The sequence below is a fragment of the Elephantulus edwardii genome, unplaced genomic scaffold, assembly GCF_000299155.1.
Source record: "Elephantulus edwardii isolate Elephantulus edwardi_28Jun2011 unplaced genomic scaffold, EleEdw1.0 scaffold00242, whole genome shotgun sequence".
NCBI lineage: Eukaryota > Metazoa > Chordata > Mammalia > Macroscelidea > Macroscelididae > Elephantulus > Elephantulus edwardii.
The window spans coordinates 3,252,120-3,274,819 of record NW_006399992.1 but is presented as its reverse complement, the minus strand read 5'-3'; the positions used below and the strand labels follow the sequence as shown (position 1 = coordinate 3,274,819).

Sequence of the window (22,700 nt, the reverse complement as noted above, 5' to 3'; positions counted from 1 at the left end):
TCTTCATGTGCTTGTTGGCCATCTGAATGTCTTCTTTGGTGAAGTGTCTGTTCATATCCTGTGCCTGTTATTCAATTGGATTATTTTCCTTTATCTGCTTCTGTTATCCTTAGTGATTGTCCAGCTTTCTGATGCAAAGCAAGTAATTGTGAAGACTAATGACTAGATCGGGTGCACCTTAGTCTATAGACTGACATAGTTGCTCTTTGGTACTTTGGAGAAGTTTTTGATGGCAAATTTTCCTAATGCAGTTGATCTTTTGATTTCCTGACTCCTGGTGCCAAGAGTGTTGATTGTGGACTCAAGCAAGCTGAAATTGTTTAACAATCTCAATTTTTCTCTTTCAGTCATAGTATTGCCAGTTGGCCCAGTGGTGTGAATCTTTATTTTCTTGATGTTGAGCTTCAGTCCATATTGTACACTACAGTCTTTGGTATTCTGCAACAAATGCTTTAGATCCTCCTCAGTTTTGGCAAATAAGATTGGGTTATCTGCAAAGTGCAGGTTTTTATTGATGAGTCTTCCTCCAATCCTGATGCCACATTCCTCCTCATAAAGTCCAGCCTTCTGAATGATCAGTTCAGCATATAGATTGAAAAGGTATGGAGACAAGATGCATCTCTGATACATTTCTTTCCTGATTTTGAACCATGCAGTGTTTCCCTGCTTTGTTCTGAGGACTGCTTCCTGGTCCAGGTATAGGTATCACATAAGCACAATCAAGTGCTCTGGGATTCCCATTCTTATCAATGTTAGCCATAATTTTTTTATGATCCACACAGTCAAATGCTGTTGGACAGGCAATGAAACACAGACATTCCCCTTATACTGTCTTCTTTCAGCCAAGATCTATTTGACATTGTCTATGAATAGAATAGTATTAACTAATATGTAATATTGAATAACACTGTTTTATTAAATACTTTATACCTTGACTTTTTTAAAATAACGTAATCTATAATAGGGCTATTTTTAGCCAAAGAACTTTACTGACAAATTGAAAATTCATTTTTCTTATTTTAAGATTGCAGAGTGGCTTTCCAATGGAGAGAGACCTGCTGTATGTCTGAAGATGGATGAGAATCACAGACCAGTGAAACTTCGAAAAGTGGTCCTTGGATTTCCCTGTAGTAATAACCAAACTGAGTTTAAGTTTGACTTAACTCTCAATTACAAAATTGCCAGTGTTATACAAACATACTCTGATCAGAAACCTACACTTGTGGTATGGATTGTTGGTTGCTTTTTTTTTTAAGTGTAATGTTTCAATTTTACCATGATTAATAAAAAATTATTAATTTTCAGTTTTGTGCAACAAGGAAGGGTGTGCAACAAGCTGCTTCTATTCTTGTGAAAGATGCTAAATTTATGATGACAATAGAACAGAAACAGAGGTATATTTTTTAATTTTTGGGGGAAGTCAATAGACTTTTTAGGGATCATTTAGATGCGATAAAGTAGATTAGTCCTTTAACCTTGGGCAAGTTTCTTGACCTCTGTAAGCCTTGAATTTATCATCTATTAAATAAATATAATAAAGACAAGTTATGTTTGACATTGAGAAGAGTGTGAATCCTAAAACATTTAATTAGGTTTGTATAAAACCTATATCTGCACCAAGAAACTGTGGTACAAATAGAGCAAAGGAACACTGCATGATTTAAAATCAGGAAAGGCATACATCAGGGCTGTTTCTTTTCTCCAAAGATATTCAATCTGTCTGCAGAAAAACAATAATTCAAGAAGGTAGATTATGTGAAAAACAACGTGGCATTGGAATCAGAGGAAGACTCATCAATAACCTGCAATGTGCAGGTGATAAAACTTTGCTTACTGAGAGTGAGGAGACTTTGAAATGCTTGCTGAAAGGATCAAAGACAATAGCTTTCAATATGAATTATATCTCAACATCAAGAAACAAAATTCCTCACCTCCTTAACAACATTATATATGGAGAGGCAATAGAAATTGGTAATGATTTCATCTTGCTTGGATTCATAATCAACAAACACCCTTGGCAACAGCAGCCATGAAATCAAGACATGCTGCATTGGCAAAGTTGGCTATCAGAGACCTCTCTAAAATGCTGAAATGTCCTTTTGAAAACTAAAGTGTACCTGATCCAAACCATTATGTTTTCAATATTACTTGCTATGCATCTGAAAGTTGAATAAGGATGACAGAAGAAGATTCAGTGTCTTTGAGTAGAGTGTTGGAGCAGAGTGCAAAATATTCCGTGGACTGCCAAAAGGACAGACAAATAGTCCTGCAAAGGATGCAGCCAAGAGTGCTCCTTGGAGACAAGGATAGAAAACTTTGTCTTACATACTCTCAGCATATTTTTAGAAGGAGCCAGTCCTTAGAAAAGGACATTATGTTTAGAAAGGTTTAGGGTCAGCAAAGGAGAAGATCTCCAATGAGATGGACTGACACAATGACTCGAATGGAATATGTCAAAGGTGATGAGAATGGCACAAGATAGGGTAGGGTTCAGATACATTGTTACAGGGTCATGATTAGTCATAGTTGACTTGATGGCACTTAACAGCACGCCTCAGTTTTCTCATCTGTCAGAGAAAGATAATAATCTATGACAATTAAATGAGATCTTGAATCTCATTGTAGCTATGATTCTATTTTTATTTTATAGCATCTTTCTTTAAAGGTGATCTCTATTACTGTCTTCCTTTCCTCATTTTCAACCAATATCTATTGCTAAAACCACTCTTGCTAATTGATATGTTAGGAACATCAAACATGTTTGACCACTCACACATTCTTTTAAAACTCTAGATTCTCTTTATCACCCTATTCTCATTTTCTCCCACTTTTTTAGATTCCTGTTCTCCCCTTTCTGCCTCTTCTATCAAATTCTTAAGTGTTTGCATTCTCAATGCCCCAATCTTGGTTTATTCTTTCTCATTCCATACTCCTAGATGATTATATCTACTGAATTGTTTTTTTAAAAAAATTATTTAGGTACATTTTAAGTTTCAGTATTACCATTTATTAACTGTTGTTGTTAGGTACCATTGAGTATGACTTATAGTGACCCTATGAACAGCTGACCTACAACCTGCCCTATCTTGTGCCATCCTCATCATCTCTGACACATTAAAGCCCATTGCTGAAATACCATACCATGCCATTGGGGGTGGTCTTCTCCTTTGCTGACCTTCCATCTTTCTAAGCATGATGTCCCTTTACACCTAGCTACATATCCAAAGTTTGAAAGATGAAGTTTGATTATCTTACCTTCAAGGAACACTTTGGTTGCACATTCCAAGACACATCAGCTTATTGTTTTGACAGTCCATGGAATGTTCAGTACTTTTCTCCAACACCATAGCTCAAAGGCATCAGTTCTTCTGTCATCCATATTCATTGTCCAGTTCTCTGATGCATAGCAGGTGATTGAGAAGACCATAGCCTGAATCAGGGGCACCTTAGTCTTCAAACCAACATAATTACTCTTCAGAATTTTTGAGAGGTCTCTGACAGCAGCTTGCCCAATGTAATATGTCTCCTGGTCTCCTGGATGCTGGTACCAAATGTGTTGAATGTTGATCCAAGCAAGATGAAATAATTGACAACTTCAATCTTTTCTCCATCTATCATAGTGTTGACTCCTGGTCCTATAATGAGGATCTTTCTTTTCTTGATGTTGAGAAGTAATCCTTACTGAAGGCTGTAGTCCTTGGCCTCCTGCAGCCTTTAGTTCATATCCTCTTTCAGCAAGGAAAGTTGTGACATCTACATAACACATTGGTGAGGAGTCTTCAATCCTGATGCTACGTTCTTTTTCGTAGAATCTGGCTTCATTAATTGTTTGCTTAGCATACAGATTGAATAGGTATGGAGAAAGGATACAACCCTGATGCACACCCTTTCTGATTTTAAACTGTGCAGTGTTCTTTTGTTCCATTTGGACAAAAGCTCCATAGTCTAGATATAAATAAGTGTTTTTGGATTTACATTCCTCTTAAGGTAATTTTAAGATAATAAAACATGAAATTAAATATATTAAAAGATATTTAATTTTTTAGAACTTAATACATTTGAGTTTTCTGACATTATCAAGAATAATTCTTAATAATGTTACTATATTTTCACATAGGATACACAAGTGTGCAAATTCTATAAAAGAATCAAAACTGAGAGGTATGTTTATAGATATCTTTATAATGTCAAGTATAGCTAAAAAGGAACAGTTAATAATGAAATGTTAGTAATAACTATTAGATTATTACTTTCTATTATAGATATCTTCATAGAAGGTATTGCCTATCATCATGCTGGTATGGAATTATCAGATAGAAAAATAGTTGAAGGAGCTTTTACTGTTGGAGATATTCCAGTTCTTTGTAAGTAAAACACATTCTTGTGAGTATATATTTTGGAAAAAAAGATGGAGTGAAAAAGAAAAACTTCTAGTATTCTAATTTATTTCTGCTTTTTTTTCCTATGAATATAAACTAGTCATGCATATACATGTGGGAATAAACTCTTTGGGAATGCCTTGTTATTTATCATGTTACTGGATATTTAAAAGTAAAAATTCCATAGTTTTGTTTTAAAATGTGATATTATTTTAGGTTCTAAATTATCTTTATATGAATTTTATTAGATTTATAATATAAAAGAGTAGGGGGCTTAAAGAGAAAGTGTCTTTTAGAAACAATAATTTTTATGGTTTTAATGGAATATTTCCTAATTTGATGCAGTTACTACCAGTACTTTAGCTATGGGAGTAAATTTGCCTGCTCATCTGGTAATTATAAAGTCAACAATGCATTATGTTGGAGGAATGTTTGAAGAATACAGTGAAACAGATATTCTACAGATGATTGGCAGAGCTGGTCGGCCTCAAGTAAGTGACTGAAACTTTACTTTTGTGAGTCACGTTAAATGCACTGTAAAAACCATAACAACAAAACTACTTTTAAGTATTATTTTCAGTAAACAAATGTTTGGAATTCCATACTGTGTTATTTAAAACTAAATGCAACTGGGAAAAAAGTGTTCTAACTACATAATACAAGTGAAGCAGAATGTAACTGCTGTCACTTTCTCTAAATTCCCACTGGTTGAAGAAGAGATAGACTTACAAATGGGTACAATTAAGCGATTTTCTTTGTTTTAAGTTTTGTTTTGTGATTGGGATACTATTGAGATTTTGAGTGGAACAGGTTTTCATTATGCATTGCAGAAATCATATACTTTTTCCTGACACTAAATGTTAGTAGATAACCCCAAGGACTATTATGACAGTGATAAACCAGACTATACACAATTCAGAACATAATTTACTTTGACAAATACATGAATAATGAAGTTATTTCAATAGGTACTAGAACATTTTGGAAGACAATCTTTTCAAAGAGTCTTAAGAACGTATGCAAATTTATCATTTTTATAGGATAAATTATATGTAAGCTACTGCCACTGCTCTTTCAGTTTGCCATACTGTGGTGGCTTGCATGTTACTGTAATGCTGGAAGCTATGCCACTAGTATTTAAAATATTAGCAGGGATACTTAATAGAGCTTTCAGACTAAGAAGCAGAACTAGCCATCTACTTCTGAATTAATTGGCCTTTAAAAACTCTTCGGATAATGGAAGAAAATTTTGGATATGGTGGTGGAAGATAAGCCCATCAGAGTGGGAGGTACTCACAGTACAACTGAGGGAGAGCTGCTTCCTCTAAGTAGAGTCTACTAGAATAATATAGTTGTAATAAAGTTTTCACTCAATGAAAGACCATAATATACTGATGTGGCAAGACTCAAAATGAGGAGAAACAACGGAAAATAATTGGAACATGGATTATACAGATTGTGAATCTAGGAAAATTGCAAGTTTTCAAAAATAAAGATAGACATCTTAGGCATCAGTGAGCTGAGATGGGTTATCATTTGTTCTTCGTTTTATACTATTTCCTCAGATGGTTCATTGTCTACCAAGTCTTTTTGGCACAGTGATTCTGTGTATTCCTCTTATATTCTTTTGATATTTCATGTGCCATTAAAGATTTTGCTCCTAGAATCCTTGAATATTGCAACTCATGAACCAGTAAACCAGTAGTTCTGAAGGAAGATGTTCAGTGAGCTGAGGGCATGGGGGGGCGGGGAGGCTCCAGGAATTCATGGAATACCAACTGAAGTGTTTCAAAAAACAGATGCAGTTCTGAATGTACTCATAAATCTGTGCTAAGAAATTTGCAGAACAGATGCCTGCAAACTGACTAGAAGAGATTCATATTTGTTCTCATCCTCCAAAAAAGGTGATCTAACAGTGTGGAAATTATCATATTTGTTCTCATCCTCCAAAAAAGGTGATCTAACAGTGTGGAAATTACCAAACAATATTAATATCACATGCAAATGAAAGTGGCTCAGGATAGGGCAGGCAACTCAATGGCACATAAAAAAACCCAAGTAAAATCTTGTTGAAGACTATTTTAAATGGCTGGATGTACAGAGAGATTGTGTAGAACACGATGAAGGTAATGAAACACAATGTAAAACAAATTATCGCATGAAAACCAATTAAAATTTTTTTTTTATGGCTGGAACAATACATCCACCAAAAAATGCCAGAAATTTAAGCTGGACTTATAAGAGGCTATGGAACAAGGCATATCATTACTAATGTCAGATTTAATTAAAAGCAGAAAGTGCCAGGAAGATGTTTACTTGTGTTTTATTTGCTGTGCAAAAGCATTTGACTGTGTGGATCAAAACAAATTATGGCTAACATTTAAAAGAATGAGAACCTCAGAACACTTAGTGCTCATGTGAAATCTATACATACACCAAGAAGGAGTTGTCAGAACAGAACAGGGAACACAAGTAAATCAGTAGGATGTGAGTGGTTTGAAATTAGGAAGGTGTGCATCAGGTTTGTATTCTTTATCCATTATTGTTCAATCTATATTCTGAGCAAATCATTCGAGAAGCTGGGACTCTGATGAAGGATATGACATCAGGGTTGGAGGAAGCCTCATCAACAACCTGCCTTATGCAGATGACACACCTTTTCTTGTGGAAAGTGAATATTTGATGTATTTTTTTTTTTTACCAGTGCCCTTAGTACTTTGAACTTCTTCCTTCAATACTACTGTTTCTTAAATTGCAATACTGAAGGATTCTAGGGGCAAAATCTTGAATGATGCAGGAAGCAACAAAAGACTTCAGAGAAAGAGATAATATTTATAACTACATTTTTACAAGATTTTGAAATTAAATTTTCAGATAACAATTCCTACTGATGGAAGCAAAGTAATCTTTTAATATGAAGTGAAATTCTTGACCTGTTGAAGAGAACTGGTATCAATATACTTTCTTTACTAAATTTCTCTATGTGTTTTTTTCAGTTTGACAGTACAGCTACTGCAGTTATTATGACTCGACTAAGTACAAGAGAGAAGTATGTTCAGATGTTAGCTTGTAGTGACACTGTAGAAAGCAGGTAATACAGAAACTATTTCAAGAAGATGACAAAATAGTCTGATGTTTTTTCTTTTTAATAGTGTTATTGGATATTGGTTTAGAGCATCCTAAGAATATTTTCTTGAATTTATTCAACCACTCTTAATAAAATATATACATTTAAGAATGTTTCAGATATCTAGAGATCCTATAGCAGAAAGAAAACAAATGGATGATTTTAACAAGTAGACATGGTTTAGAAGACTACAAGTCCAAATTCAAAGTGCTGATGCTAAGGGGAGAATTTCTGACCATTAGCTATGGAGGAAAAGTCCTTGTTTCTTTGACCTTCTACTCCTAGACAATGTTCGGTGGCTTGCCCTGTCTCTTTCTGTCTCTACTTTTTTTTGCTTGTTAATCTCTTCTATATCTCAGAAGATACTTATTTAACTGATACCCTATATTAATTATGTCTTGTTATAAAGACAACACATTCCCAAAGGGGATTTTAACTAGAGGCATAGGTGTTAGGATTTACACCACAGTTTTGGGAAGCATAGTTAAAAATAAAATTCTAACCATTGACCTCTCCAAGTTTCAATCTTTCTCACTTGGAAACACATTTACTCTATTACATCAAAAGTCTTAAATCAGTTTCAAGTCTAAAATCTCATCATCTGAATCCTTTAACTATGGCTAAGACTTTAGGCATATTCCATCCTGGTATAAAATTTCTCTATATTTGCAAATATTTGAAATCAAGATTATGGGTTTTCAATTTCCAAAGTATAGTGTTGGAACAGGCTTCAAGTACATATATTTGTTACAAATGGGAAAAAATTGGAAGGAAAGAAGGGATAATGGACACCAAACAACTCTAAAAGCCAACAAAACTAATAGCTTTCAAGGCTTTAAAATAATAATCTTCAGTTCTCTGAGACCATACAGTAATAGCTCTGTGCTCCAGAATCTGGTTGTTGGTCACATTAGCTTTCTGGTAAAGACCACTTGATTCTGAGCTTCAGCTATCCTTTTTTTTTTTAAATTTTATTTCACTAGTTTTAATGAACATTTACAGAGATTTTTTATTTCCATTCATTCATTGATCACTTTTTTCAGCTATCCCTTCTAATCCAGTAACCTTCAAATTAAGCTGGCTATAAAAACAGTGTGGCTGGCATGGGCTTGACAGAATTTTATCTCCATTAACTAACTCTATAAGGGAGACGAATCCCATCAAGAATATCAGTGTCACAGTGAGGCCCAGATATGTCCCCAAACTCATACGCCTTCTGTCATTTCTAGCACCAACCATCCCTCTCACTACTCTTCATACTCTTTTGCTAGATTAACTAGTTTGTTACAATGGCTTCACAGAACTCACAGATAATACGTATAATTATGAGTTTATTAAAATAACAGGTTACAATTCAGGTCAGAAACACTTGGGATGCAGTTCCTTAATCAGGCTTCTTCTCAGGCAGGCCTCTCTCAGACCTTTGGCCTCAACTCTCTGGGCCCTACTATGCACTCAAGCATATGTTAAAAACATCTTTTTTTAGTTTTGCCAATTATCTACTCCCATGCCCCTACTCACAGTCTGCCAGTAAGTCTAGGCCAGTGTGATCAGTGCTGGCTCCAAGGGGTGGCAGATTGTGTTCAGCTCTGTCTTGTCATACCTGTTTGTGAATCTCTACCACCTCTACTGCTGTCATTGCTGCTTTAGTCTTGTTTCATCTTGCTCAGTTATCTTTGCTCCAGAGGATACACTGCATTCTCTGTCTTTTCTTTCTTAACAGTAGTGAGAGTCTCACTTTCTGCCTCTAAACCTGCTCAATTTAAGCCTGGTAGGATGGCAGAACTGATCAATCTATCATTAGGAGTCTACATGCCCTATTTATATGTTCTTACCCAAAAGGTGCTGTTTACATTATTGGCAAGTTATCAACACCTAACATTTCAGCCATCCTAGCCAGTCACATGGTGAAACTCAAAGCCAATGGATGTAAAAGTCATATTGTATAACTCACTAAACCACAGTGGCCCTATTCTCTGAGTCCATTTGAGTAGCTGTTCTGCTCTCTTAAACCTCAGCAGGCTGTGTTCTTTTGCCCTTTGGGTATGACAGTCTCACCTCTTCAGCTTAAGTAAGTGGTCCTATCCCCCTGGCACAATTTAACAGCAGCCCCACATTCCAGAACTCAGATCCAACTCTTTACAACCTAGAAGACTATGACACCACCCTTTGATATTATGAAAGCTCTGCTACGTGTGCTAGTCCTAATCTTCTGCAGATCTTTTGCTAATCTTCAAGCTGTGCCAGGGATGGTCTTTTTCTTGTCTTGGAGGATAACAGATGTATATCCTTTATTCTGTTTTCTGTGTATAGCATATTCTTTGCCATTTGTAGTTCGTCCAACAGTCTCTCTGAAGCGCTCTCTCTTCCATTGCGGTCAAGTCAGAACCATCCCATATCTGTCCCTCTAACAGGTTGTCAGAAGCTGTAAATAGAATGGGGATTTTTTTTTGCATCTTTCCTCAATGGTAGCTTTGAACTAAATGCCTTTGGCTTGCCAGTGCTTCTCTTTACCCGCCAGGCCACGGAGGCAATGTAGACATTTCCTATTTATTCCCAGGATGTAATCTTTATGGGAAGAGGCTGTTTCATACTCCTCCTGGGACTCAATGGCAGTGGGAATAGTAAAAGTAGCTTTGAGGTTAATGCAACTCCATACCGACTTAGCCACCAGAGCTCCCTTATGGCTAGAAATTCAAATTTAGAGTGTCAGCAACGTGAAAAGTCTTCCTTCCTCTGTAAGTTCTAGAGGAGGATCCGTTCCTTTTTTGAGCTGCTTTTCCTGGATGAATTTCATGTACCTTGGCATGTTTCTACTTCTGTTGAATGCTTGCTTAATCTCTTTTATATCTCAAGAGATTGATTTAAGACATACATACCTATACTAATCCTATCTCATTAATATGACAATGATAGCACATTCCCAAATTGAATATAACCACCCACACCTAGGTAAAATTTACAACATATAATTTTGGGGGCACAGTTTAATCCATACAAAAGAAGTGTAATTGTCAAAAAAGAAAAGATAACAAAATTGTTTTATTCAACTGTGTTTCTTACTTAACATGCAATTAAGAGGAAATCTGGATCTTTTTAATAGGAGGAGTAATATTTCTCCATTTCTTTAATTTTTTTTAATTATAGAGAGATAAGCAATCTGAGACCTTTCAGTACTATATCTGGTTGTATTGTTCTTGTAATCTGTTTTACATAACAATAGAGTAGAGAAGAATTTTAATCCTTTTTAACAGTAGAATATGCTTAATTTTAAAATTTCTTATATGTTTTTATATTAGCTTATTTTTTATGAATTCTTAAAGTAGTAATGAATATATAAATTACTAAAGTTTTGAAATTAAGAGTTACAATTTTGAAATATATATTACTAATGCAATGTTTTTCCCTGTTAGTTTGCACAGACATCTTATTGAACATTTAAATGCAGAAATAGTATTGCATACCATCACAGATGTGAATATTGCTTTGGAATGGATACGATCAACATTGCTTTATATCAGAGCCTTGAAAAATCCATCTCATTATGGTTTGTTACTTTGACTTGAAGAAGTAATAATTTTTTTTTAATTTTTTCAGGTTTTTATTATTATTTTATTTTTTTGATATTTTAACAGAAGTTTACAGAAAACTTGTGTTTCCATTCATTCATTGTTGTACATTTTCTTCTCTACCCCTCTAGTTCACTTTTCTCTTTAAAAAGATTCTTTCATTGTTGCACAATTTCTTCCCTCCCCTCACCCATTTAAATAGATGAGGGAAAGAACTGTCTGATATAATTAGTTATTATTTGCATGACAACAGTCCAGAATGAGAGGCGCAAATACCTTTTTTCTTTCTTAAAATTAAAAATTAATTTTCATTTCTTTCTCATTACTTTATTAGTAATGTTTGGGGTTTTTTATTGAGCTATAATTTAAATTACTCAAATATTAGGTATAAAATTGTTCACAGCTTTAGTTTGCTTATCTCCACAGTCAACACTCTTGGCACCAGTAGCCAGGAAATTAAAAGGCATATTGCTATAGGAAAAGCTGCTGTTAGGGACCTCTCCAAAGTACTGAAGAGCAGTGGTGTCTCTCTGGAGAGTAAGGTGCATCTGATATATGCCATGGTCTTTGCAATCACTTGTTGTACATCAGAGAGTTGGACAATGACCAAGGAGGATAGAAGGAGAATTGATGCCTTTGAGCTGTGGTGCTGGAGAAGAGTATTGAGAATACCTAGGAAAACAAACAGATTTGTCCTGCAAAGGGTCAAACCAGGTGGCTCCTTGGAGGCAAGGATTCTGAGGGTTTGTCTAACATACTTTGGACATGTTGTGAGGAGAGACCGGTCCTTGGAGAAGGACATCATGCTTGGGAGGGTGGAGGGAAAGCGCAGGAGGGGAAGGCTCTCTATGAGGTGGATTGATTCAGTGACTGGGATAATCGGGATGGGAGTGTCAGAGACAGTGCGATTGGCACAGGACAGAGCAGAGTTTAGGGCTGTTGTACATAGGGTCGCTATGAGTCGCAAGCGACTCGACGGCACATAACAACAACAACAACATTAAGGTTTTGTTTAAATTCATGAAACACTTTTTTTCAATATCATATTTAATAAGACTATTGTTTAATTGGTATATAAACTAAATCTATTAAGGGGAATTAAATTTATTCTATTTTATTTTTATAATTTTTGATGTTGTATGCAGGCTTTGCATGTGGATTGAACAAAGAAGGAATTGAAGCAAAATTACAAGGTTAGATATTTTTTCAACTAAAAATTATGTTCTCTAGGTGTTAGAAAGATCAATTACTTTGAACTTAATTCTCTTTTGAAATGTATTTTTTAAGAAGCAACTGGTTGTACAATTTAATGGGTGGGTGAGAAAAGAATCTGGTCCTAAAAACAAAGTATTCACATTTTGTAAATAAACTAGTATAATAAAAAAAATTTTAAAAGTGAAGAAAAGAGGTCTAAGAGTATTTGTAAATGAAAACCCTGAATCAAGGAAAGACTTGAAGCATTTAGCTTGTTACTCTAAGTGCTAATGAAGAAACTCTGAGTGTTAACTGTGGTCATTTAACGTAAAAAAATTATAAAGGAAAAAAAAAGCAAGTTTGTAGAAGTAAAACAGTGTATAAACAAGAATTCTCCAGAGAGTTCTTGTTGTTATATGGGTAGAGTTAGAATCAACTCATAGTTGACTTCCAGCAGGTTTTTAGAGGCTACAAATCACACATGAAAATATTGCCCATCTTTCTTCCATTAAATAGCTACTGGATTCAAACTACCTGCCTTTGGGTTGGCAGTGTAACTCCTTACTCACTAGGCTGTAAGAGCTCCCTCACAAGAGAGGTAGAATTCCCCCTCCCCCCAAGTTTCTATAAAAGGATTGGCTTATACAATTGTAAAGGATGCTATGCTTGACATGTGTAGGGCGGTCATGCAGCAGGCTAGAACTCTTGGACAAGAATTGCTACTGCAATTTTGAGGCAGAATATTTTCTTCCTGTAGGACATCTTAGCTTACTTTTAAAGCCTTTCAGCTGATTTATGCCCAACTACATTATGGAAAGTAATCTCCTTTCCTTAAAAGCAACTGGTGAGAGATGCTAAACAAAAAACCAACCCCAAACCCATTGTTCTCAAGTCAATTCTGACTCATAACAACATTCCCCATAGGGTTTCCAAGCCTATTTAGCTTTATAGAAGCAGACTGACATCTTTCTTCTACAGAGCAAACTGTTAGTTTTAACTGCTGCTCGTCTGTTTAGCAGAAAAGTACTTTATCTACTGCATCATAAGGGCTTGTCAATGTTAACCATATTTTCACAGCAACACCTGGGTTAGTGTTTTACTGAATAACTTGGCAGTATGATTGTTGTTTTGTGGTTGTTTTTATGTGTTGTAGAGTCTATTGCAACTCATAGCAGCCCTATGTACAATACCTCTGAACTCTTCTCCATCTTGAGCCAGCCTTATTGTCTCTGACACCCCTACTCCCATTACCCCGATCACTGAGTCAGTCCATCTCTTCCAGGGTCTTTCGCCTTTGCACTGTCCCTCCATGCTTCCAAGCGTGGTGTCCCTCTCCTTGCAATATGCCCAAAAAGTATCCAGTTGTGTTGGTGTTAAGTGTCATCAAGTCACCTGTGACTCATAGCGATCTTATGTAAAACAAGCTCTGAACCCTGCCCTATCCTCAGCCAATCTCAGTATCTCCGACAGACTCAATCCCATTTCACCAGTCACTGAGTCGATCCATCTCATCCTCGGTCTTGCCCTCCTGAGCTTTCTCCTCCACCCTTCCAAGCATGATGTCCTTCTTCTGGCCATTTGTCCAAAGTGCTATGGAGCTTCAGAATTCTTGTCCCCAGGGAGGTGCTTGGTTTCACCCTCTCCAGCACTGACTTGTTCTCCTGGCAATCCACAGTATGCTCAAGAGTCTTCTTCATCATCACAACTCAAAGGCATCAGTTCTTCTTCTGTCATCCTTAGTCCTTGTCCAACTCTGTGATGCATAACAAGTAATTGTGAAAACCGTAGCATGTGTCAGGAGCACCTTAGTCCCCAGACTGACATCATTGCTCTTTAGTACTCTAGAGAGATACCAGACAGCAGACTTTCCCAGTGCAGTTTGCCTTTTGTTTTCCTGAGTGCTGGTGCCAAGAGTGTTGATTGTGGAATCAAGCAAGCTGAAATTGTTAACAATCTCAAATCTCTTCTATCATGAAGCTGCCAATTGGCTCAGTTATGAGAATCTGTTTTCTTGCTGTTGAGCCTCAATCCATTCTGAAGACTGCAATCCTTGACCTTCTACACAAATGCCTCCTATCATCCTCAGTTTCAGCAAGCAAAGTGGTGTCATCTGCATAATGCAGGTTGTTGATGAGTCTTCCTCCAATCCTGATACCACATTCCTCTCATAAATTCCAGCCTCCCTAATGATCTGTTCTGCATATAGATTGAAAAGTTATGGAGATAGGATGCATCCCTGGCATACCCTTTCCTGATTTTGAACCAAGCAGTGTTTCCCTGCTCTGTTCTGACAGCTGTCTCTTGGTCCAACTACAGATTTCACATGAGCACAATTAAGGGTTCTGGGATTCCCATTCTTCTCAAGGTTAACCGCAGTGTATTGTGATCCACACTTTCAAATGCTTTTTCATAGTCACTGAAACATAGATAAATTTTCTCTAACACTCTTTGCTTTCAACCAAGATCCATTTAACATTGGCTTTGATGTCCCTAGTGCCATGGCCTCATTTAAACCTAGCTTTCATATCTGGCAGTTCTCTGTTGATGTACTGTTCCAGTCATTTCTAGATATTCTTGGGCAGGATCTTGCTTGTGTGTGTTATCAGTGATATCTTTCGATAATTTCCACACTCATTTGGGTCACCCTTTTTTCTGGAATGGGAATAAATATAGATCTCTTCCAGACAACTGACTATGTAGTTATCCTCCAGATTTCCTGGCATAACCTGGTGAGTGCGTCCAGGGCAGCATCTGTTCTTTGAAATATGTCAATTTGTATTCCATCAATTCCTGGGGCTTTATTTCTTGCTAATTTCTTCAGAGCAACTTGAACTTCCTCTTTCATCGTATGTTGTTTCATGAAATTCTTCTATGTTAGTCAGTTCTCTTTTGGTATAGTAACCCATGTACTCCTCTCATCTTCTTTTGGTGCCTCCTGGATCATTTAGCTTTCTGCCCTCAGCATCCTTAAGTATTGTAACTCGAGGCTTAAATTTGTTCTTTAATTCCTTCAACTTAGGAAATGCTGAGCAATTTTAACACTGCCCTGTTGACAACCTCCACACTGTCCTACATCAAGAGCACCAGTATCATAAGAGAGGCCATTTTCCTTCCTGAACACTACCTTGGTACCCTGACCCCTTCCAGAGTTAGTACTTGAGCTGCAGACCCCTTGGACCCTGTGGAGCTGTAGTAGTTGCCTGACCAACTCTCTCTTCCCAGGTGAAGCAAGTCTTCCCTTGAGTGAATGGATCAGAGAGAATCCAGGCAGGGTGATGTGCCCTTCCCTTTTCAGAAGCATTGAGCTCCTGAGCCAAGGTTTTCAGACCAAGAGCTCGCTAAGGCCCAGACATGAAAAACTCTGCCATAGCAATGACACAGAAGAAGCAGACTACCTCAAACCTTATACAAAATAAAAACAAGATGCCACACCCTCCCCTCAAAAAATATGAAAGCACAAAATGCAGAAAATCTGGTGGAATTTTCTGATTGGATTCAAAAGAGCAATGATTGAATTACTTCAATGGTGAAAGATGTACTTCAAGAACTACAGGACTCTGCAAGCAAAAGCCAAGAGAAACATTTTAAAAAGTCAATTAAAGACAAGGCAGATAAAACAAATGAGGCATGAGAGAACTGGAAGAATATAGCATGCTCATGCATAGGAAGACGTAATATTGTGAAAATGACAGTTCTACCAAAGGCAGTGTACAAGTTCAATGCAGTCCCAACACAAATACCAGTTCCATTTTTCAATGAAACAGAAAAGGTAATTTCCGATTTTATATGGAATGGAAAGAGACCTTGAATAAGCAAAGCACTTCTAAAAAGAGAAACAAAGCAGGAAGCATCTCTCTCCCTGATCTCAAATCCTACTACTCAGCCATGTAGATCAAGACAGCACGGTACTGGTACAGTGACGGACAAATAGATCAGTGAAATAAAATTGATCAGCCCATCTACCTATGGTCAACTGATTTTTGACATGGACACAAAATCAGTCAAGTGGGAAATAAAAGCCTCTTTAACAAATGGGGTTGGCAGAATTGGAAAACTATCTCTAGAAAACTCTAGCAAGACCCATACCTCATACCATACACAAAAAACAACTCAAAGTGGATCAAGGACCTATGAGTGAAACCAAAGTCTATAAACTTAATCAGAGAAAAGCTTGGAAGAACTCTAAAACTTAATCCACAATAGGAACAGTCTCCCAAGCATCTTGAAAATCCTACAACCAGGAGAAAATAAAATAGATGAATGGGACTTTCTAAGAATTACATCCCTATGCACATCAAAAAACGTCTCCAAAGTGTAATAAGGAAACACACAGACTTGGAAAAGATATTTAGTAATGACATATTTGATAAGAGATTCATATCTAAAATTTGTAGAATACTCCAGCACCTCAACAAAAAGGTAAACAACCCAATTGCAAAATGAGTACAGGATATGAACAGACACTTCACTAAAGAAGACATTCAGATGGCAAAGAAACACATAAAGAAGTGTTCAAAATCCCTAGCACTCCCTAGATGGAAATCAAAACAACTATGAGATATCATCTCACCCCAGTAACAACAACAAAGTTCAACAGAGCAACAAACAGCAAATGCTGGCAAAGTTGTGGAGAGATTGAAATCCTCATTCACGGCTGGTGGGGATGTAAAATGGTGCAACCACTATGAAAAGCGGTATGGCGCTTTCTCAAAAATTTGGAAATAGAAATACCATTTGACCCAGGAATTTCACTACTAGAAGTATACCCTAAAAAAAAAAAAGCTGCCACCCAGCCAGATGTATTGCACACTCATGTTTATTGCTGCGTTATTCACAAAAGAGATGGAAACAACCCAAGTGCCCATCAACAAATGAATGGATAGAAAAACTATGGTATATTCACACAATGGAATACTATGCAGAACTGAAAAATAAAGAACTCATAAAAAACTATATAACATGAATGACCCTGGAGGACATTATGCTGAGTGAAATCTCTCAGCAGAAAAGGACAAATACTGCATATTATCACTGGTATAAAACAGAACTGACATGGGGGTTGAGGGAAAGAAATAGGGATTAAATAATGAACGCTGCATTGGAAGAGATGAAGGAAATAACTGTTTAAAACTGTATGGTGGAGCCAGAATTGACCTATAGCTGATCCTCCAACTGATTTTCAGAGGCAGTAAATCACGTTACCGTCTTTCTCACATGGAACAGCTTGTGGATTTAAACTCTGCATCTTTGAGTTATCAGTGCAATTCCTTATCATAAGAACCAAGGTTTGACCTTGAGTCTATACCACCAGAATTTAAAGATCGTCTCAAGAACATGTTTGAGGCCTTGAATACTAATGAGCTGTGGGAGGATATAAAAAAAAAAAAATCCATGAGTAACAGAAAAGGGCATTACAAAGATAGAGGATGAAGAAAACAGAAAGATAAATGTCAGAAGAGACTCTGAATATTGCAGTAGAGTGCTGAGAATCCAAAGCAAAGGGAAGAAGTCAAGGAGCTGAATAGATTTAAAAATGAAGCTTGGGGTAAAAAAAAAAAGCTTGGGAACACAAAGCAAAAGTATTATAATGAAATGTGCAAAGAGCTAGAGTCAGAAAATCAAAAGGAATGAACACATGCTTAATGTGTTTGGTTTTTTTCTTAGAATTTTAATAGAATATTTCTTTATTACACTTCATTGGATTATTTATCTTTTTTTCTTGTGATTTCAATGAAAGTTTACAGAACAGTTAGATTTTCATCTAGTTCACTTTTTTAGAAAGAAATTCATTCACTGTTGAATAATATCCTCTCCCCCACACCCCCTGACCCTTCAGTCCACTTACTCTGGACTGTTCTCATACAAATAAAACTGATAAAACTGACATCACAACACATAATCATGCTCATGTGAAACCCATACATAGACCAAGAAGTAGTTTATCTACTTACTGCATGATTTAAAATAAAAGATGTTAACCATAGTTGTAGGCTTTCTATATATGTATCCAATCTGTATGCTAATTAAATAATTCAGGAAGCTAAACTCTTTGAAGAACAATGTGCTGTCAGAATTTGAGGAAGACTCATTAAAAACCTGCACTATGCTAATAACTCCACTTTGCTTGCATGATGTAAAGAAGGCTTGGAGCACTAAATGCAGAATGTCAAAGACTAAAGTCTTCAATATGGGTTACAGCTGAACATCAAGAAAACACAAATCCTCACAACTGAACCAATAGATGATAGATGGAAAAAGATTGACATTGCCAATGATTTAATTTTACTTGGATCCATGATTAATACCCTTGGTAGCAGTAACCAAGAAATCAAAAGACATGTTGCATTTGGGAAATCTGTGTCAAGAACCTCTTCAAAGTTCTAAAGAACATGGATGTCACTTTAAGACTATTGTGTGCTTGATCCAAACTATGATGTTTTCAGTTACTTTCTATGCATCTGCAAGTTGGACCATGAATTAAAATAACAGAAGAAGAAATGATGCCTTTGCATTTTGGTATTAGAGACAAGTATTGAATATACCATGGACTGCTAAACAAACAAAAAAATCTGTACTGAAAGAAGGGCAAGGAAGAGGTCTCTGTAAAAGCAAGGATAGTGAGACTTCCTCTCACTTTGGGTACGTTTTCATGAGGAACTAGTCTCTGGAGAGAGACATCATAGTGGGAAAGATAGAGGGCCAGATAATGAGAGGAAGACCCTCAACAAGATGCATTGACACAGTGACTACCACATGAGCTTCAGAAGGCCAGGGATCATGAGGATGACACTGCAAAGGGCAAGGTTTAGATCTGTTGTTCATAGGGTTGCTAAGAGTCAGAGTTGACTCAATGCCATCTAACAACAACCTATTTTTAAATGGAAAATATTAAGAGTTCTGAATGAGTGGAAATGGCTACCTCTTAATTTCATTAAGATGCCCTTTTTAGTCAAAGAAAAAGTATTATATGTATTAAAAGTATTTCACATTCAGAATTGAGAAAGGCCAGGCCTTGGCCTCAAATGTTCAAGTTTTGGAAAGGCCAGTGCAGTGAAGTGAAGACATAATTTTTTTGTAGAGGGTCAGTGAAGAAGAGGAAGCTCTTCAGTTGCCTACTATTTTGTTCTGTTATACATAGGGTTGCTTTGAACTGGAACCAACTTGATGGCATGGAACAATGAACAGTATCCTCCAGTAACTCCCCATCACATTTAGAGTAAAATACAGATTTTCATCAGAACCTGTAAAGTTCTACTTGACCTCTTTCTGTTTCTCTGACTTCATCTCTTACTGTCATCTCTTTTGTTCCATTCTAGCCACATCAGTCTTCTTAATCCCCAGTTACCAAATAAGGGACTTTTCACTATGTTCTTTAATTTGGGGACATTTCTCACATTATGTTGAACATGCCATCATCTTACTAAATTCTGTGCTGATGTATCAATTCTTCATAAAGACTTTACTGCTCTATATTTTAAAGTACCTTTATTGATAAGAAGGCAGAATAGTTTCTATGTTGTTTCTGATTTTCTTTTTCCTAGGAAAAAAAATATTCTCAAATATCAGGTCCTTAGGGAGTTACGCTACTCAAAGGCCATGACTCTTAAGCAGTCTAAATTTACTCACAAGCTGCTCCCAGAGAGAAAGATGCACAGTCTCTTTCTGTGCAGTTTACAGATTTAGAAACCTAATGGGAATTAGCTATGAGTAAAAACTAAGTTCAATTTTATGTCAGAAATTATATAGCTTTTTTTATTGGGAAAGTTTCAAAATCCACTGCCCTAATTTTTTATGTGCATTCTTAGTTTATCTTTCCTCATACTTTTCACTACCTAAACTGATACTATTTGTCTATTAAAGATTTTTCTTTAGTAAAATATAAACGCTGCAGGTAGGGATTGTGTCATGTTCACTAAGGTTTAGTTAGAATAATGAACTTTAACTTTAGAATTGCAAGTGTTACTCATTGAGTGACTAACTGAATTGAAGTTAACTGTATTGTGGTACTTAAGGAAATTGGCAAAGACTTCTACAGCCTTACTTGATCAAACCTTTTAAATATCATGCTTTCTCGCAATGTTTGTTAAACTGAACTTTAAAAGAATCCCACTTTCTAAAGGCTTCAGTTTTTTGAGCTCAGAAAAATCCTCAAGCTCATTGCCACTTAGAACAAACACATACCTGAACTATAAGATGGAGACAGATTGCCATCTTTCTCTCAAAGAGCTAGCTGCTGGTGAGTTCAAACTGCCAGAGGTGCTGCCTCTGACCAGCACAAGTCACTACTGACTATGCCATCAGAGACATTTTATATATATATGATTTTCATTCATTTATTGTTGCACACTTTCCTCCCTGCCTACCCCTCCCCTCCAGTTCACTTTTCTGTTTGAAAAGTGAGGGGGAAAACCCTCTTTCATTGTTATACAATGTCACCCTAGTCCACTCCACTATGCAGTTTTCATTCTGGACTCTTGTCATGACAGTAATACCTAATCATATATTTCTCCTAAACAGTTCTCTCCCTCATCGGTTTCAATGCAGTATACATTATTTATCCCTTCTTAGTTTCCACACCCCCAACTACGATGTCAGATCTGCTTTACAACAGTGGTACTATGTAGTATTTGTCCTTTGTGACCGAGATATTTTACTCAGAATAATATCCTCCAGGCTCACCCATTTTGTATAATATTTCATGAGTTCCTTGCTTTTCAATGCAGCATAGTATTCCATTGTGTGACTATACCACAGCTTCTCTATCCATTTGTTTGTTGATGGGCACTTAGGTTGTTTCCAACTCTTTGCTATTGTGAACAAAGTCATGATAAACATCTGCTTGGGTGGCAGTTCTCATTCCTTTCTATTCCCAGTAGTGGAATTGGTAGGTCAAATGTTATTTCTATTTGCAACTTTTTGAGAAAGCGCCATACTGCCTTCCGTAGTGTTTGCACCATTTAACATTCACACCAACAGAGAATAAAGGTTCCAATTTCTCTGCAACCTTGCCATCATTTGATGCTTGCTGTTCTGTTAAATTTTGCTATTCTTACTGGAGTGAGATGATATCTCATAGTTGTTTTGAGTTGCATCTCTCTTAGAGCTAGGAATTTAGAACATTTGTTCATGTGTTTGTTCGCCATCTGAATATCTTCTTTGGTGAAGTGTCTGTTCCTTTTCTGTACCCATTTTTCAATTGGGTTGTTTATCTTATTGTGCTGTTTGAGTATTTTATAAATTCTATAAGTATTACATAAATTCTATATAAGTCACTTATCAGGCATGTCATTATCAAATATTTTTTTCTCAGTCTGTGGCTTCTCTTTTTACCCTGTTGGAGAAGTTTTTGCATGTGCATAGAAATTTGATTCTTAGAAGGTCCTATCCATCTATTTTATTCTCTCATGTTTGCAGGTTTTTCAGGATGCTTGGAAGACTATTGATGTTGTGGATTAGGATGTCTAGAGTTCTTCCAAGCTTTTCTCTAATGAAATTAATAGTCTTGATTATAGTTCTAGGTCCTTGATCCACTTTGAGTTCGTTTTTGTGTGAGTATGGATCTTGCTTGAGTTTTCTACAGAGAGTTTTCTAATGTTGCCATCATTTGTTAAAAAGGCTGTCATTTCCCCACTTAACTGATTTCATCTCCTTGTCAAAAATATGTTGACCATAAGTAGATGGGCTGATTTCTGAGTTCTCAATTCTATTCCATTGCTCTATATGTCTGTCATTGTACCAGTAGCACACTGTTTTGACCACCAAATCAGTGTCACAGGATTTGAAATCAGTTAGTGAGATACCTTCTACCTTTTTTTCTTTAAGGAGTGCTTTGCTTATTCTGGGCCACTTTCCATTCCAAATGAAATTGGAGATTGCCTTTTCCATCTTGTTGAAGAATGCTATTGGTATTTGTATTGGGATTGCATTGAACGTGTAAATAGCCTTTGATAGTATTGTCGTCTTCACAATATTGAGTCTTCTTGTCCATGAACAAGGTGTAGTCTTCCGATCTCCAGATCTCTTTTTATTTCTTGTAGTAATGCTTCGTAATTTTGTTTGGTTAGATCCTATATGCTTCTGGTTAGATTTATTCCCAAGTATTTAATCTTATGATTAGCTATTGTGAAAGGTATTGTTTTTCTTAGCTCCAGCTCTGGATTATCTGTCACTGTAGAGAAATTCAGTTGATTTTTGTATGTTTATATGTATCCTGCCACTTTGTTGAATTGGTCAACTATATCCAGTAGTTTTCTTGCCAAGTCTTTAGGGTTTCTTAAGAATATTATAATAGCATCTGCATGTTGTTGTTGTTGTTATGTGCCGTCGAGTCATTTGAGACTCATAGCAACCCTATGTACAACAGCCCTAAACCGTGCTCTATCCCGTGCCAGTCTCATTGCCTCTGACACACCCATCCCGATTACCCCAGTC

The 22,700-nt window shown here is 36.4% G+C and overlaps 1 protein-coding gene across 1 annotated transcript in view; it reads left to right on the top strand.

The window, feature by feature from the left end:
• Positions 1 to 22,700, top strand: part of HFM1 (HFM1, ATP-dependent DNA helicase homolog (S. cerevisiae)) — a 180,285-nt gene that overhangs the window by 47,477 nt on the left and 110,108 nt on the right. Inside the window, 8 exon segments of the mRNA XM_006898967.1 lie at positions 1,025 to 1,225; positions 1,306 to 1,394; positions 4,118 to 4,161; positions 4,263 to 4,364; positions 4,725 to 4,870; positions 7,376 to 7,470; positions 10,920 to 11,053; positions 12,221 to 12,268. Coding sequence (XP_006899029.1) covers positions 1,025 to 1,225; positions 1,306 to 1,394; positions 4,118 to 4,161; positions 4,263 to 4,364; positions 4,725 to 4,870; positions 7,376 to 7,470; positions 10,920 to 11,053; positions 12,221 to 12,268 — 859 coding nt within the window.